Source organism: Etheostoma cragini, chromosome 13 (genome assembly GCF_013103735.1).
Source record: "Etheostoma cragini isolate CJK2018 chromosome 13, CSU_Ecrag_1.0, whole genome shotgun sequence".
Taxonomy (NCBI): Eukaryota; Metazoa; Chordata; class Actinopteri; order Perciformes; family Percidae; genus Etheostoma; species Etheostoma cragini.
In genome coordinates, this window is record NC_048419.1 from 24,858,987 (window position 1) to 24,872,417 (window position 13,431).

Here is a 13,431-nt window from a genome sequence, read left to right on the forward strand (position 1 = left end):
AGTGTGAGAGAGAGAGAGAGAGAGAAAAGGATAGAGAGAGAGAGAGAGAAAGATAGAGAGAGAGAAAGATAGAGAGTGTGAGAGAGAGAGAAAGAAAGATAGAGAGTGTGAGAGAGAGAGAGAAAGAGAGAGAGAGAGAGAGAGAAAGAGAGAGAGAGAGAGAGAAAGAAAGATAGAGCAGCTTCTCTGAGTCACGTTCACACTTTGAAATGTTCTGCACTGTCAGAGGTGGAAAGGAGCAAATAACAATGACGTTTTGAGTACTTTTACTTTTTTAAAGTATTTTTTTTCAAAACTTTTATTTTGGTATGTTTTGTTTGAAGTGTTGTACTTTGCTACATTTTGAATCACATTTGTTACAGAGTAAAAAAAAAAGTTTTGGGAGTGTTTGAAAAACTTTAAAAGTGTTTTTGGCTTGTTGCCCTTCACAAATTGCAAAAGACTGCAAAATATAGTAGTACAATCGAAGTATAAATAAGATATTAAGCGTAAATATAAGAAGTATATTCCCCCCCGCTGTTAAAAAGGAACTAAGTAACTTTAACTTTGAGTACATTTTAAATAAGCTGCTTTTTAGTTTTACCCAAGTAGATTTTTATACCGGTAATTTGACTTGTACTTAAATAAAGGTTCATCAATGTAATAGTAATTTTACTTAAGTCAAATATTTCTGTACTCTTTTCACCTCTGTTCACTATGCACGCTGTTCTTATTGAGTGCCCTATTAGTTTAAAAACCACTTATTGCTTTGGATGGATTAGGGATCGACTGATACTGTTTTTTCAGGGCCGATACCGAGTATAAGTAGTTAATGAAACTGATATTTGGAGCCAATATGCATTCACAGTAAAAAATGAAAATCTTTATGTAAAATATTAAGATTTTGGAAGGCTACAAACTCACACTTAGTTTATATGCTTTAAAGGTCCCATTCCATTGAATTATCACTTTATGAGGTTTTTTAACATTAATATGAGTTCCCCCCCGCCCGCCTATAGCCCCCCCAGTGGCTAGACATGGTGATAGGTGTAAACAGAGCCCTCGGTATCCCGCTCTGCCTTTAAGAAAATGAAAGCTCAGATGGGCCCATCTGGAATCTTCCCCTTATGAGGTCACATGGGGCAAGGTTACCTCCCCTTTATCTGCTTTGCCCGCCCAGAGAATTTGGCCCACCCATGAGAGAGAGAGACGTCATGGCTTTCAAATGAGCAAAGGGGCAGCTGGTCAAGCCCCCCCCCCCCCCCCCCCCCCCCCCCCCTAAAAAGCTACAGACTCAGAAATGGCCCAAACTGAGGAAAGCTCATTGTGGGACTGGCTCTAGTGGCTGTAATGCTGCACCAAGGCTGCATTTGGGACTGACATTAAGTCGGACTCAATGGGGAGTGAAACCAAAGCAGAGAGGCAGACACACAGCTGTAGCAGAGTCAGAGTACAACACTTTCTCTTTCATTAACTTGATCCGTTATCAGGCAAATAAAACGCTGATACAGATAATCTGCAAACTGCCAAAAAACGGCTCGATGATCAGCCACGGTCAATTATCGGTCCATTCCTAAAATGGATGAATGGAAAATGGATCAAGCTTCATTTATGTATTTATCTACACTGAACAAAATTATAAACGCAATACTTTACGTTTTTGCCTCCATTTTTCATGAACTGAACTCAAAGATCTGAGACTTTTTCTACGTACACAGAAGGCTTATTTCTCTCAAATATTGTTGACAAATCTGTCTAAATCTGTGTTAGTGAGCACTTCTCCTTTGCCGAGATAATCCATCCACCTCACAGGTGCTGATCAGAAAACATCGTTACTGCACAGGTGGGCCTTAGGCTGGCCACATAAAAGGCCACTCTACAGTTTTACTGCACACTGGGTCAGTCAGTATCTGGTTAGTGTTAGGGTTCATCCCTCTCTCTCTCTCTCTCTCTCTCTCTCTCTCTCGTGCTCTCGTTCGCTCTCTACCTGGCTGCAGTTTGTCACCCTAACTGACTTGAGTCTGCAAATGCTCTCATTCGATGGCGTCTGACACCTTGGAAAGGTGTTCTTATACGGATGATACCTAACCCTACCCATAACATCAGCTACTGATGTTGGTATAAACCAAGTTGGAGTTTTTATCTTTTTCTAATCTTGCCTCTGGTGTTTTCTCACTGTCGAGTGATGAGATTTATAATGATTTCCTCAGCTCCTGTTTTTATTTGTAGTGAATGCCGAGTTTTAATAGTAACAAGAAGCACTTTGTGTTACAATAGGCTATTTCAAATTCATCTGTATTTTCATCTGTGTATGTATATATATATATATATATATATATATATATATATATATATATATATATATATATGCCCCCCCACCGGAAAATACAAGAACAGGATTGTCCCTGCCATTATAAGGTTTAGGTGCACCAACCAAGCCAAATTCATTTCACCGAGAAACGTTCCTCAGATCTAATGAGTGTGGATGGACGTCTGTTGCAAGTTTTGTCTTTAAGCTTCTGAGAATGATGTACTATGTGTTCTAGCTAAAGTTTAAGCCACAGATATGGTGATAATAACTGTGATGTGTGTGCCGTTCCACTAGTTGGCGCTGTGTCAGCATTGTTACTGTGATTATCTGTATATTCTAAGTTGAACAAGTACGTTAGTAAAAAGCCAGTAGCCCCTACGGCCAATACATGTCTGTGTTGTCTCTGTTAGGAAGGTTAACTGAAGTGAACCCATGACAGAGAAGTAATGATCCAAAATAATGGGAGAACAGGACGCAAAACCACCACAAAGGGACACAAAGTGACCACAGAGACCCAAAAGACCCGCAAAGAAACCTCAAATGACCAAAAAGAGACACAACACGGCTACTTAGAGATGCCAAATCCCACAAAATTCTACAAAGAGACATATAAATTTCATTTATAGTATTGAAAAAATATCACGTTTTCCTGAAGAACGATGTCTATAATGATGTCCCCCCCCCCGCCAAAATTCTTTGCACCTAGGTCTTCCCCAAAAACCAGGAAAAACACTGAAGAAGTGTCCATAGTTTTGCCGTTATTATTCTCTTCTTTTTTTTTTTTTAGATACTATTTTATTCGTTATTTTTGGTGTATTTGTTGTGACGAGGGAATTTCCCCAATGCGGGATCAATAAAGTCTCATCTTATCTGAGTTGCTGTTCTAGGTGATGCTCCGCTCAGACTGTAGGACAGAAGGGAAAACTTCTTCTTGTTTTTTTTTTTTCTGTTCCGTTGTTGTTATCGGACGGATCAATTGAAAAATGTATTAGTTTGGAGTTGGGCCATGTTGGTGCCCGGCAGCCACGCCGGGCCAACAAAGGCTGATTGAAAGAGCACTCAGTGTTGCAGGATTGGAGAGGGAGTGGATTGCAGGAGACGCATTGTTGCCTCTACATTGCCCCTTCATTTGACTCTGCGAGTGCTTTTTGGCGGAGGGTTCGCAGGTGGCCAGAGAGCTCTTTCATGCAAGCCATTTGCATTTGAAAAGCTAATGCAAGTTGTGCTGGTAATTGAGAGAATAAACAGAGCAACGGCTTCTTCTCGGCTTGTCCTATGTTTACCTGTGACAAACACATGGCTCGGTTCTACCTCTGAGCCCCCCCCCCCCGTCGTCTATTTGCTGACTTGTGCTGGAAGAGATGTGTTTAAGCTGCCTGGAGGGTGAGATTTACACAGGCTGTAATTCAAATGTGGGAACCCGCAGTGCTACATTATTATCAATTCCTAATGTCTGATTGTGACGTTGTCACAGTGTCTGCCGTGGAAGTAGAAGCATTCAACAAATTGGTGAATGCCTTTTGTTTTGTCCCAGTTAGAGGCGGGGTTGTCTGATTTGTCTCATTTCAAAGACGGCTTCAAACCCAGCCAAGAAGAACAGCCCCGAATTGGTAGGATTCGACCGGTGCATCTTTGCAGCCTTCAGTGAGTCACAATCCATTCTGGGTCAGTCAGTCTGTTGGAGCCACTAGCCGGTGGCGTTAACCAGTGCCTGTCCAGACAGGCTCTCAGAGCAAAGAGTCCAAAAAAAGTCTTTCCTAGTCATTGTATTATTACAGAAGCAGATTGCTTCATTTCTCCGCCCTTCTTCTGTGAGTCCACCAGGGCGCCACCACGCTTTCAGGCCACTAGTACCTGGAACCGGCATCAGTAAACACGTCAAGAAAATCCAAGATTGACTATTAAGTGCACGAGGAGTAACTCAGTTTAGTTTTTTTGTTGTCCAGCGGGGTTTATTCTTAAAAAGGGTGTGCAGCTCTATTATCTGAGCTACTACAAGTATCAAATCGAGACTTGGATCGGGGAGGGGGGGTAAAAAAAAAAGCTCATTGGGACATCCCTTACTTGTACTTGTACTTGTAAAAGGGCCGAAACAGATCTTATGCAAGGCGTAGGCCTGTATCGATTATTATATAATCGTCAAATAACAACAAAGAGGCGCGGTGTGCTTTATAGGCTGTGTACTTGTGTTATAACATTCTCTCACATGATACTGATATGAACAAAAGATGTTCCCGGGCCTCAAGTTTTATTTTGTTTGGAAAAGTCAAACATAAATCCATATATTTTTAATTTGGCAGAAATAATTATTTCTGAGACAAGTACACACACAAAGCCCAAATACTTATCAACAGCTGTCAAGCTAACAGAGTGGTGACAGTGGAGGCAACGCTGGGTTTAGCTTTGTTCCATTTAATTAGAAGTACCTTCCAGCTGAACTGAAAGAAAAAGGGGTGGGGGGGGGGCAGAGAGAGAGAGAGAAAGAGAGAGAGAGAGAGAGAGAGAGAGAGAGAGAGAGAGAGAGTAATGGAAGAAATGGTGGGAGGGAGAAAATGAGAGAAGACGGAGAAAAAGAGGAAAGAAATGGGACAAGTGGAATCCAAAACTGACAAACAGGATGATGAGCTAGAAGGACCGGACACGGGAGAGGATTATAACAAGATGAAAGGCAGTGTGTGAAGGAAAGGAAAAGAGGAGGAGGAGGAGGAGAAGAGATGGTAGAAGAGAGGTAAGGAGGCTCACCTGAGTGTTGAGAGGCCTCTGTCCCGGTAGGAGCCCTCCTGAATCATGCATGGCTGCTCGTCTGGCTGCAGCGCTCGCTGCAAAGAAGAAAAACAGAGACTCGGGATCAGAGAAGAAGCTGCAGCCTGTGTGAAGAGTGTGAAGAGTGTGAAGAGTGATGAGACGAGTCTAATGGCAGATCTTCAGTGAGATGAAGATCATGGTTTAACCGATGGATGCAGCTGAAGGAAGTCCAGCCGAATGTGTATAATATGAATAATATCGCTTTTATAGGATTTTCTTACATAGCTCAGAGTATTGTTCAAACATATTAATACCACTACTGTGACTTAACGGTACCGGTTCCTGAACAATACTTTTTTTGGTACCAATTTTTTATAAAATCTATTTTAACAAAAAATAAGGAACATACAACATGACGTGCCCAGGGTGGAAAATATCAATCTGCTAGAACCTACAAGTTTAATGTTTTATTGTGTGTTTTAGTGTGCGCTGTCCCTGTCTTAAATTACATTACGTTACATTACATTTTTATTTTTCCTGCATGCCTCTATGACGTGTAATAGCCAATTAGAGACATTGTTAGATCTTGGTAGAAGCTTGCTGCATGCTGATTGGCTCACTGACACTGATGAGATTATTGTAATGAGGTGTTAAGTGGCGAGGCGTTTTCCGATCCTCGATGCTAAGGAGGCCATTCGCTCGTGCCTTCAAAGTACTGCATTTGGTACCCAGCCCTCATCCTAATCCTTCACTGGACTTCCCTTAACCAGTCAGTTCATTTAAAAGGATAATGAACTCGAAGGTGGTTGCACCTTCATTTTCCAGACATGTATTCACCTTCTTTATGAGCAGTTTGGTCCTGACTCGCCGTTCTCTACTGGACATCAACTCATATTGTGGCTGTTAGAAGATCGCTCTTACAAGGAAAGGAAGCCTTAATGTTGCTTTGTTTGAAATAGAAACAATTTAGATAGATAGATAGATAGATAGATAGATAGATAGATTTTATTGATCCCAAGAAAAATGGGAAATAACTGTGTTCCAGCAGCAAAATCAGTCACAAAGCACAAAAAATAAATATAAATGAAATACTAGGAAAAATATACATACATACAATATACATGAAATAATAATACGAATAAAGTAAAAAGACAAATATGTTTGAATATGTACAGGATGGGGGAACAAAAATGTGCGACTGCTTAAATAATATGCTAAAATGTGCTAAAATGTAAAAATGTATGCTTCATGTAAATGTAAATAAACCAGTTGTGCAGGTTGCATTAGTGCAGTAGTGTGGTGTCCAAAAGTCTCATCTAGCACCCAGAGATGACGTGTTAAAAAGTGTTATTGCTTGTGGTAGGAATGATTTTCTGTAGCGGTCCTAGAGAGCTCCTTTTCAAGAACCCCTTAATGTTGCTTTGTCGTATTGTTCTTTTAAAATACCAGTACTACTGCAGTTATTTCTTTATGAAATAGAAACAATTTAGAGCTCCTTTTCAAGTGTATAAGTGCATAAGTAGAATTTCCAAAATTCAGTTCTTTGTAAGTGTGGGTTACCACTTCTGTCCACAGAGAGAAAAAAGAGGGTGTGTGGAATGGAGAGGAAGAGATACCGACGGAAGCACATTACTTTTCAGCTATCATGCATCCTTAGTGATTATTAAGTCCAAGATATGAACTAGCCTGTGGGAGGAATCACCGAGTCGATGCCGTCCGTTTCAGTGACGAGGGACCACGAGAATATCTGGCTGACGTCTGATAGAAATCTATACGTCTGTGCGGAGGATGCTCTACTCTGTTGAGAACCTCCAAGTGGGGAAACAAATGTCCACCTTCTTTCTTACAGTTGATTTTTGTCATCAAAGTGTTGGAAATTGAGTTTAGATAACCGTCTGCCGGCCGCCTCTCCCGGGCCCGCTGACATCCACCCGGGGGATAATTCACAATCACGACACGTCCCGGGCTTCACGTCAGGGCCTCATCACGCCCCCCCCACCCCCGCACTGTCGCCGCCACAGCGCCAGAATTTTAATACGTTTTACAAAGTGTTGGGAAGTTTTACATGAAGCTTGAAAACCGTCCTCAGCTTCTTTGGGATTTCACAGGGTCTTGATCTCCATTTGCTCGTCGGAACCTGAGGGAGGAAAAGACAAACAGAAAGAGGGCTTTGCACGGGAAGATCACATGGGCAGATAAATGACTTCTCTCTCTCTCTCTCTCTCTCTTTCTTAGTCTCCCTTATCCCATCCCTTATCCCTTATCTTCCAAACGGTCCAGCGGGTGATCTCATTTCATGCATGTAATGGCTGAATGGGAAGGTCTTGCTGGTCCTTTATGAATCCAAGCAGACCCTGAGCCAGTTTCCTCCCATCATGACTTGGTTAATATCCTTTGGTCTGTTGCTGTTCTGGTCTACAGACTGAGACAGTGGAAGCGTCTGTTACGCCGGGTTTACTTTCCACACGCAGCGTATTTACAACGGCTGCAAGCGGAATTGTGTCACCTACAACATAATGCCGACGGTGTGCACTGCATTTTGCAAACCATGAGTTATTGGCAAGGGCGTAACTTGGGGTTCAACATTCAGGGTTGAGATGTCCAGTTTTGAGCAAAACCTGAAATTATCAGCGTCAAAAACACATTTTTTTTTTATTTTTCTTTCACAATTTGGACCTTTCTGCATCCATTTATGATGCAAATGTCTTTATTAAAAGGAAATTAAAAGAGGTTTTTGTTGTGGGTTGCACTGGCTAGTTTGGATTGTAGAGGGGTTGTATTGGGGGTCGCTTTAGATCGTCGCCGGGAAAAGTCACAGCGGCCTGAACCGTGTTGGAGCTAAATCCTGCTCCGGTCTCGGGGTTCAGTCAATTAGTAGTCAGAATCTCAGATGTTGATGTGGGAATCCTTTTTATTATGCTGGATATCCTGAGACAGAGTTACATAGATCAAGCTATCACAGCTCTCCCCTTCCTTTGTCTGGCTCCTCGGCTCTTGCACCCCTGGTCTTATTCACGGGGGGTCTCTTGGTCACAGTGGTGTGATGTGTTATGTTCTTATTTCATTATCTTTTCAGTTGGTATGTGACTGAAAGTTTATGACCCTTTCAGGACTTGCGGAGCAAAAGATCAGTTGTGCTGTAAAGAGGGACTGGAACCAGACCCAGGACGCAGACCCTAATCATCAGTTCTGCTTGTGGCATATTTAGGAGAGCTGGATTATAACGGAGTGGACCAGAACATCTCATGTCATAGAACAGAGTATTGCAAAACAACTTAATGCATGAACAACAAACTTGATGCATGACCAACATGTCTCATATTCCTTTAATTTTAGTCTCAATAATTCCTAATTTCTGCTTTTCTAACTCAAACATTAGGTATGTTTTACTATAAATTAGGTTTATTGACCATAAATTCCAAAATAAGTGTAAAACTAAAGTTAATAAGTTAATGTTACATGTGTTGATCATTGAAAAAAATGTTCAGAAGTGTTTAAAAAAAGAGACAAAAACATAAAAAAAAATCAACAAAAGTGTTGATTTTCAATTTTGACGGGAAGACAACACAAGGGTTAATTAATTAATTAATTAGTTAATTGGATAGTTTTATTTCTGTGCCAAGCCAAGCGTTTGGCACATCCCACATGGGATTACAACCCACCACAAAGTTATTTAGCAAACATCTCCACATACACAAATCATTCAGAGAAATACATGAATACAACTACACACATATGCAGATGTACATATGTACACAGATGCTTCTGATGAAGAGCTTTTCTCCTCTTCTCCCAGGCTTTCTCAAGACAATTAGCTAATTTATATCTTTTACGTGTGAACAGCCATCTCAGTCTTTGAGCATCATTGATATTTACCAAATCAATGTCGGATTTTATCTTACTAAACAAAACAAAATCACGCTGTTGACGACAGAAAGGACAGTAGAAAACACAACGGAACTACTTCTCCCAAATCATTCAAACAACACATGGGACAGATCCGTTTCTCCTCCTCTAATCGACCGAATACAGCATGCACGAGCACGTGGTGTTGGGCTGTGTTTAAAGGAGCTCGGCTGAGAGAGAGAGAGAGAGAGAGAGAGAGAGAGAGACAGTTTACCCTTCGGGGGCTTTGGGTAGACAATAACTAAATACAGAAGTGTTGACTTCAAAGTGAAACATGCCATTTTGACTCAGGCTTATGTAAAACTTTCTTGAAGTTTTAATTAAGTTGTGTTTAACACAAAGGGTGTGAAGAAGAAATGCAGGTCAGTCAGGTGAAAGGATATATATATATATATATATATATATATATATATATATATATAAACAGCGTATTCTTTGTATTTGATAATGGAAACTAGTAGAGCCCGGGCTCTGTTTATGAATGTGATGTTTCCGCCTTGTTTGCCAGAGGATGGGTTGCAGTACTGATGCTGAAGTCAAGTATCTGCCAGTATTTACCGTGCATTCACACAGATTAAGAGATTAGGGCGGCTGATCAGCGTAATGAGTCTGATACCGGCTGGGTACAGTGTTCACAGTGTGTTCCCCACACAGCAAGCTTGCCACATGGATTACCAACAGGTGTGTGTTATCAAAATGCAGGCGTTAAAAAGACAAACCAAATGGCCGATGTTAGAGCGAGCCAGAGAGACACGGTCACGGCTCTGCACCTTTTTAGCAGGAAACACGATACAACGTCGTTGTCAGGTTTTACTGAGATTTAGTTCTGCGTTCCCCGGCATCTCCGCTCGAAAAAGGAAGAAATAAAATGAAAAATACAGACTCAGACAACAATTACAGAGCCTCAGTTGTTGAGTGAGCAAGTCGGTGTAACACCCGGGATTTGTCTTTAACATGTTTGTGGATATCAGTGTTTTAGCTGGCTCAGAACACACCTTTTTTGGGGGGTTACACTTTACTTAAAGGTATCTACATAAGAGTGACACAACACTGTCATGAACGTGTCATTGACATTATAGACAAGTCATAAACGTCTATGACGTAAGTGTCATTTGGTTTTGTCATGACAGGTTAGGGTTAGGGTGCCATGACACACGACGGTGTCATGCCACTCGTGTGTAGATACCTTCAAGTAAAGTGTATAGTGTGTATATTATGTGAGTAAAATGAACACCAATTAATAAAACTGCTAAAATGTTAATATTGAACCAAATCCCACACTGAGATCAGCTCTTATGTTCAAGTTTTATGTTCTGTGTGTCCTACCGTTGTTTGGTGATTTGCTCTTAAACACATTTTGAGAGGATTTGGATCGCTGCTTATTATTCTTAATTCTTATCATTTTGGTGCTGGCTCTTGGAAACGCTCCTGTTTTTGCTTATTTTTTGGGATATGTGGCACAGATACATACTCTGTAGTTTTATTCCAATGCTCTGTTTCTCATACATGAAATAATGCCTATCACTCTACATGTTTTTGTTTTTTTAATCTAATAATCTTGTATGCACATGGGTGGAATTCATGGCCAGTTGCTATATACTTGCTCTAAAAACACGAGAAGACAACATTGACTAATTGTGTCTTTGTCTTTGTTTGTCCCAGGACGGCATGGGCAACCTGAGAATAACAGAGAAGGGCCTGAAACTGGAAGGGGACTCGGAGTTCCTCCAACCCCTCTATGCCAAAGAAATCCACTCCAAACCAGTAAGTCCCTCGCACAAAGACACACTTACACCCTGTTTTTTTTTTTTTTTGAGACACATGTTAGAATTCAGGTGAAGGTTATGCAGCGTAAATCATTATGAAGCCAGATACATGTTGTCTCCAAATGAAAGTATTCCTTTATTTAGCCAGCAGTACGCTCGCCATGCTAACGACGCTTAGCTCCCAACACCTCAGATAACTACCAGTGTCAGCCTCATTAGCAGTGGATTCAGTTCAGTTCATGTAAGAAGGGGAGAGTGAACATATGAATCGAACACAGGATTAGACATGGGTTCTAAATGGCCGAATAAGCCCAAAGGCTAAAGTCCCCTGGCTTAGATTTTTTTTTTTTAAATGATGTTTTAAAATACAAATAAAGAGAAAAAAGAAATGTATACGACACAAGCAGAGCAGAACTCAGCACAACACTAACTAGAAGACCTTTCTCAGATCTAATGGTTGTAGTTGGTCCTCATTGTCTTTAAGCTTTCTGAATGTTTATGGATTTATTACCTGCTCTAGCTTTTCTACCGTTTCAGACACATATACGCTGATAATAATGGTCTAAAAGGATATGGAAATCCTTATGCTATTTATTGAAAAATGTTTGTATATCCCTTGTCTTGTCTTCCACTCAACCAAAAAAAACAACAGTTTTGGTTAATTTTTTTCAACATTATTATCACTTTTTCCAACATTTTTTCTTACTTTTTCAATGTTGTGGGTGCTTTTTTTATGTTTTTTACCAAAGTTTTTGATATTATTAATGTTGTTATATTCAGATCTTATTTCAACGGCTCATTTGTATAAAAAAATAAAATGAAACAAATGAAAACGGGTCAAATTTGACCCAAGGACAGCATGAGGTATATTCTAAAAACATTATTGTCACTTTTTCCGACATTTTTGTTACATTTTCAATGTTTTGGGTGCTTGTTTATGTTTTTTTCAAAAGTTTTTGATATTTTTATTGTTGACATTTTCAGAGCTTATTTCAACGTTTCATTTGTTTTAAAAAAAATTCAAAAAAATCTGACCCAATTACATAGCTTTTTTTTTTTAAAGAAGCACTGTAATAACAATGTTGTGACTGAATTTTTGAAATTAAGCTTCATGATAACAATCCCCTGTCCCCAGTCCCCTGCTGGAGCTGCTGCCCCCGCGACCCGATACCGGATAAGCGGTCGAAGATGGATAACAATATTTGAAACTATTTATTGAAAATACGTGCACCTAGGTCTCCCACAAACCTGGGGCAACAACACTATGTGTGTCATAAAGCATTTTTCCAATAAATGCAGTTGTTACCACTATGTAAATGTAAATTACTTTCTAGGAAACACACAACATGATGATGCAACAAGACACAGGCTGAGTAGTGCAACACAGGATGAGGGACGGTGTGAAGGTGTGAAGAGACGAGTGTCTAATGACCTGGTGAATTACAGTCCTGGACTCTATGCACATCTTTCAGGGTGGAAAAAACCATCAACAACTGAGACAATCCTGCAGGGACTCGTACTGGATGCATCAAACTACAAGTGCTTCCACTGCAGCTGCATCCACAGCTCTCATCGATCTCATTACGTGTCTAAACGTTGCTCTGACAGAGCTTACATAACGACTGCAGAGGGTTTAAAACCTCCCTAACTGATTATATGGTAGGAAAGGCACTACAACGCATGTTCTCACAGAGGGATCTGAACCGCATCGATCCGTTTCCTGCTGCGCTCAGGTTAGGTCAGCAGACCAAGCCGAGGGGCCCGGGTTCTCCTCCCAGTCCTCCTGGGGTGGGGGGGGGGGGTCCCGAAGAGTTCCCGAGTCAGATAGTCAGGATAGTGGTCTGTCTAAACCCTCATGTTGTCCTCGGGTCCAATTGACCCGTTTTCCTATATCAATGTTCTTTTTGACTACCCAAAGTAACATGAAATATAATATAATATAATATAAAAATAACATGATTGATTCCACCCAACGCTCTTTGTCAAGTACAAGTCTCTACTTTCATTAATTTTGGGGCGTCTTATTCAATTTTATAGCATTTGGAAGTGTTTTTGAAATAGTATTGAGTAAAAGTCCAGTTCCAGTTCTGTGATTATCATCAACATTCAATCCTTTAATTTTAGTCTCAATAATTCCTAATTTCTGCTTTTCTAACCCAAACATCAGGTGTAATTTCCTCTAAATGAGGTTTGTTGACCATAAATTCCCAAAATAACTGTAAACACTAAAGTTAATAAGTTAGTGTTACGTAGTGTTAAACATCAAAAGTGACAAAAATTTCAAAAAAAAAAAGTCAAACGTGTTGAAAAAGGGACAAAATTCTTAAGAAAAAATTACAAACATCGATAAAAACAACAACAAAAGTCATGATTTTCAATTTCGAAGGGAAGACGACAAGAGGGCTAGCAGTGGAGACACAAGTGTTCAGATCCTGATTCCACACTGTGAACACACTCTGTTACAAGTACAAGTGCTGCAGTGAAAACGTCGCTTAAGTAATAAGATTGTAAGTATTGTCAGGAGTATGTAGTACTTAAAGTATTAAAAGTGTTAAAGTACCCACTGTAGAAAATCCTCCCACTTTAGAAACAGGACCCGGTCCAAACAGTTGTTTATTTAATGGTCTAATCATTAGATTACATTAGATTAGATTCAACTTTGTTGTCATTACACAGGTACAGGTACAGCTACAGGTACAGGTACAGGCACAGGCACAGGCACAG

General features: G+C 40.3%; 1 protein-coding gene and 1 long non-coding RNA gene across 5 annotated transcripts in view; one reads left to right on the plus strand and one right to left on the minus strand.

Annotated features, from left to right (window-relative positions):
- Positions 1-8,757, minus strand: part of LOC117955350 — a 224,225-nt gene extending 215,468 nt beyond the window's left edge. Inside the window, exon 1 of the long non-coding RNA XR_004659024.1 lies at positions 8,726-8,757. This is a non-coding gene — a long non-coding RNA (uncharacterized LOC117955350). The remainder of the gene's footprint in view (positions 1-8,725) is intronic.
- Positions 1-13,431, plus strand: part of sgcd (sarcoglycan, delta (dystrophin-associated glycoprotein)) — a 256,701-nt gene that overhangs the window by 181,651 nt on the left and 61,619 nt on the right. For all 4 annotated transcript variants that reach the window (XM_034889770.1, XM_034889767.1, XM_034889768.1 and 1 more), the window contains one exon: positions 10,604-10,705. In XM_034889770.1, the coding sequence (XP_034745661.1) occupies positions 10,604-10,705 (102 nt within the window). The remainder of the gene's footprint in view (positions 1-10,603; positions 10,706-13,431) is intronic.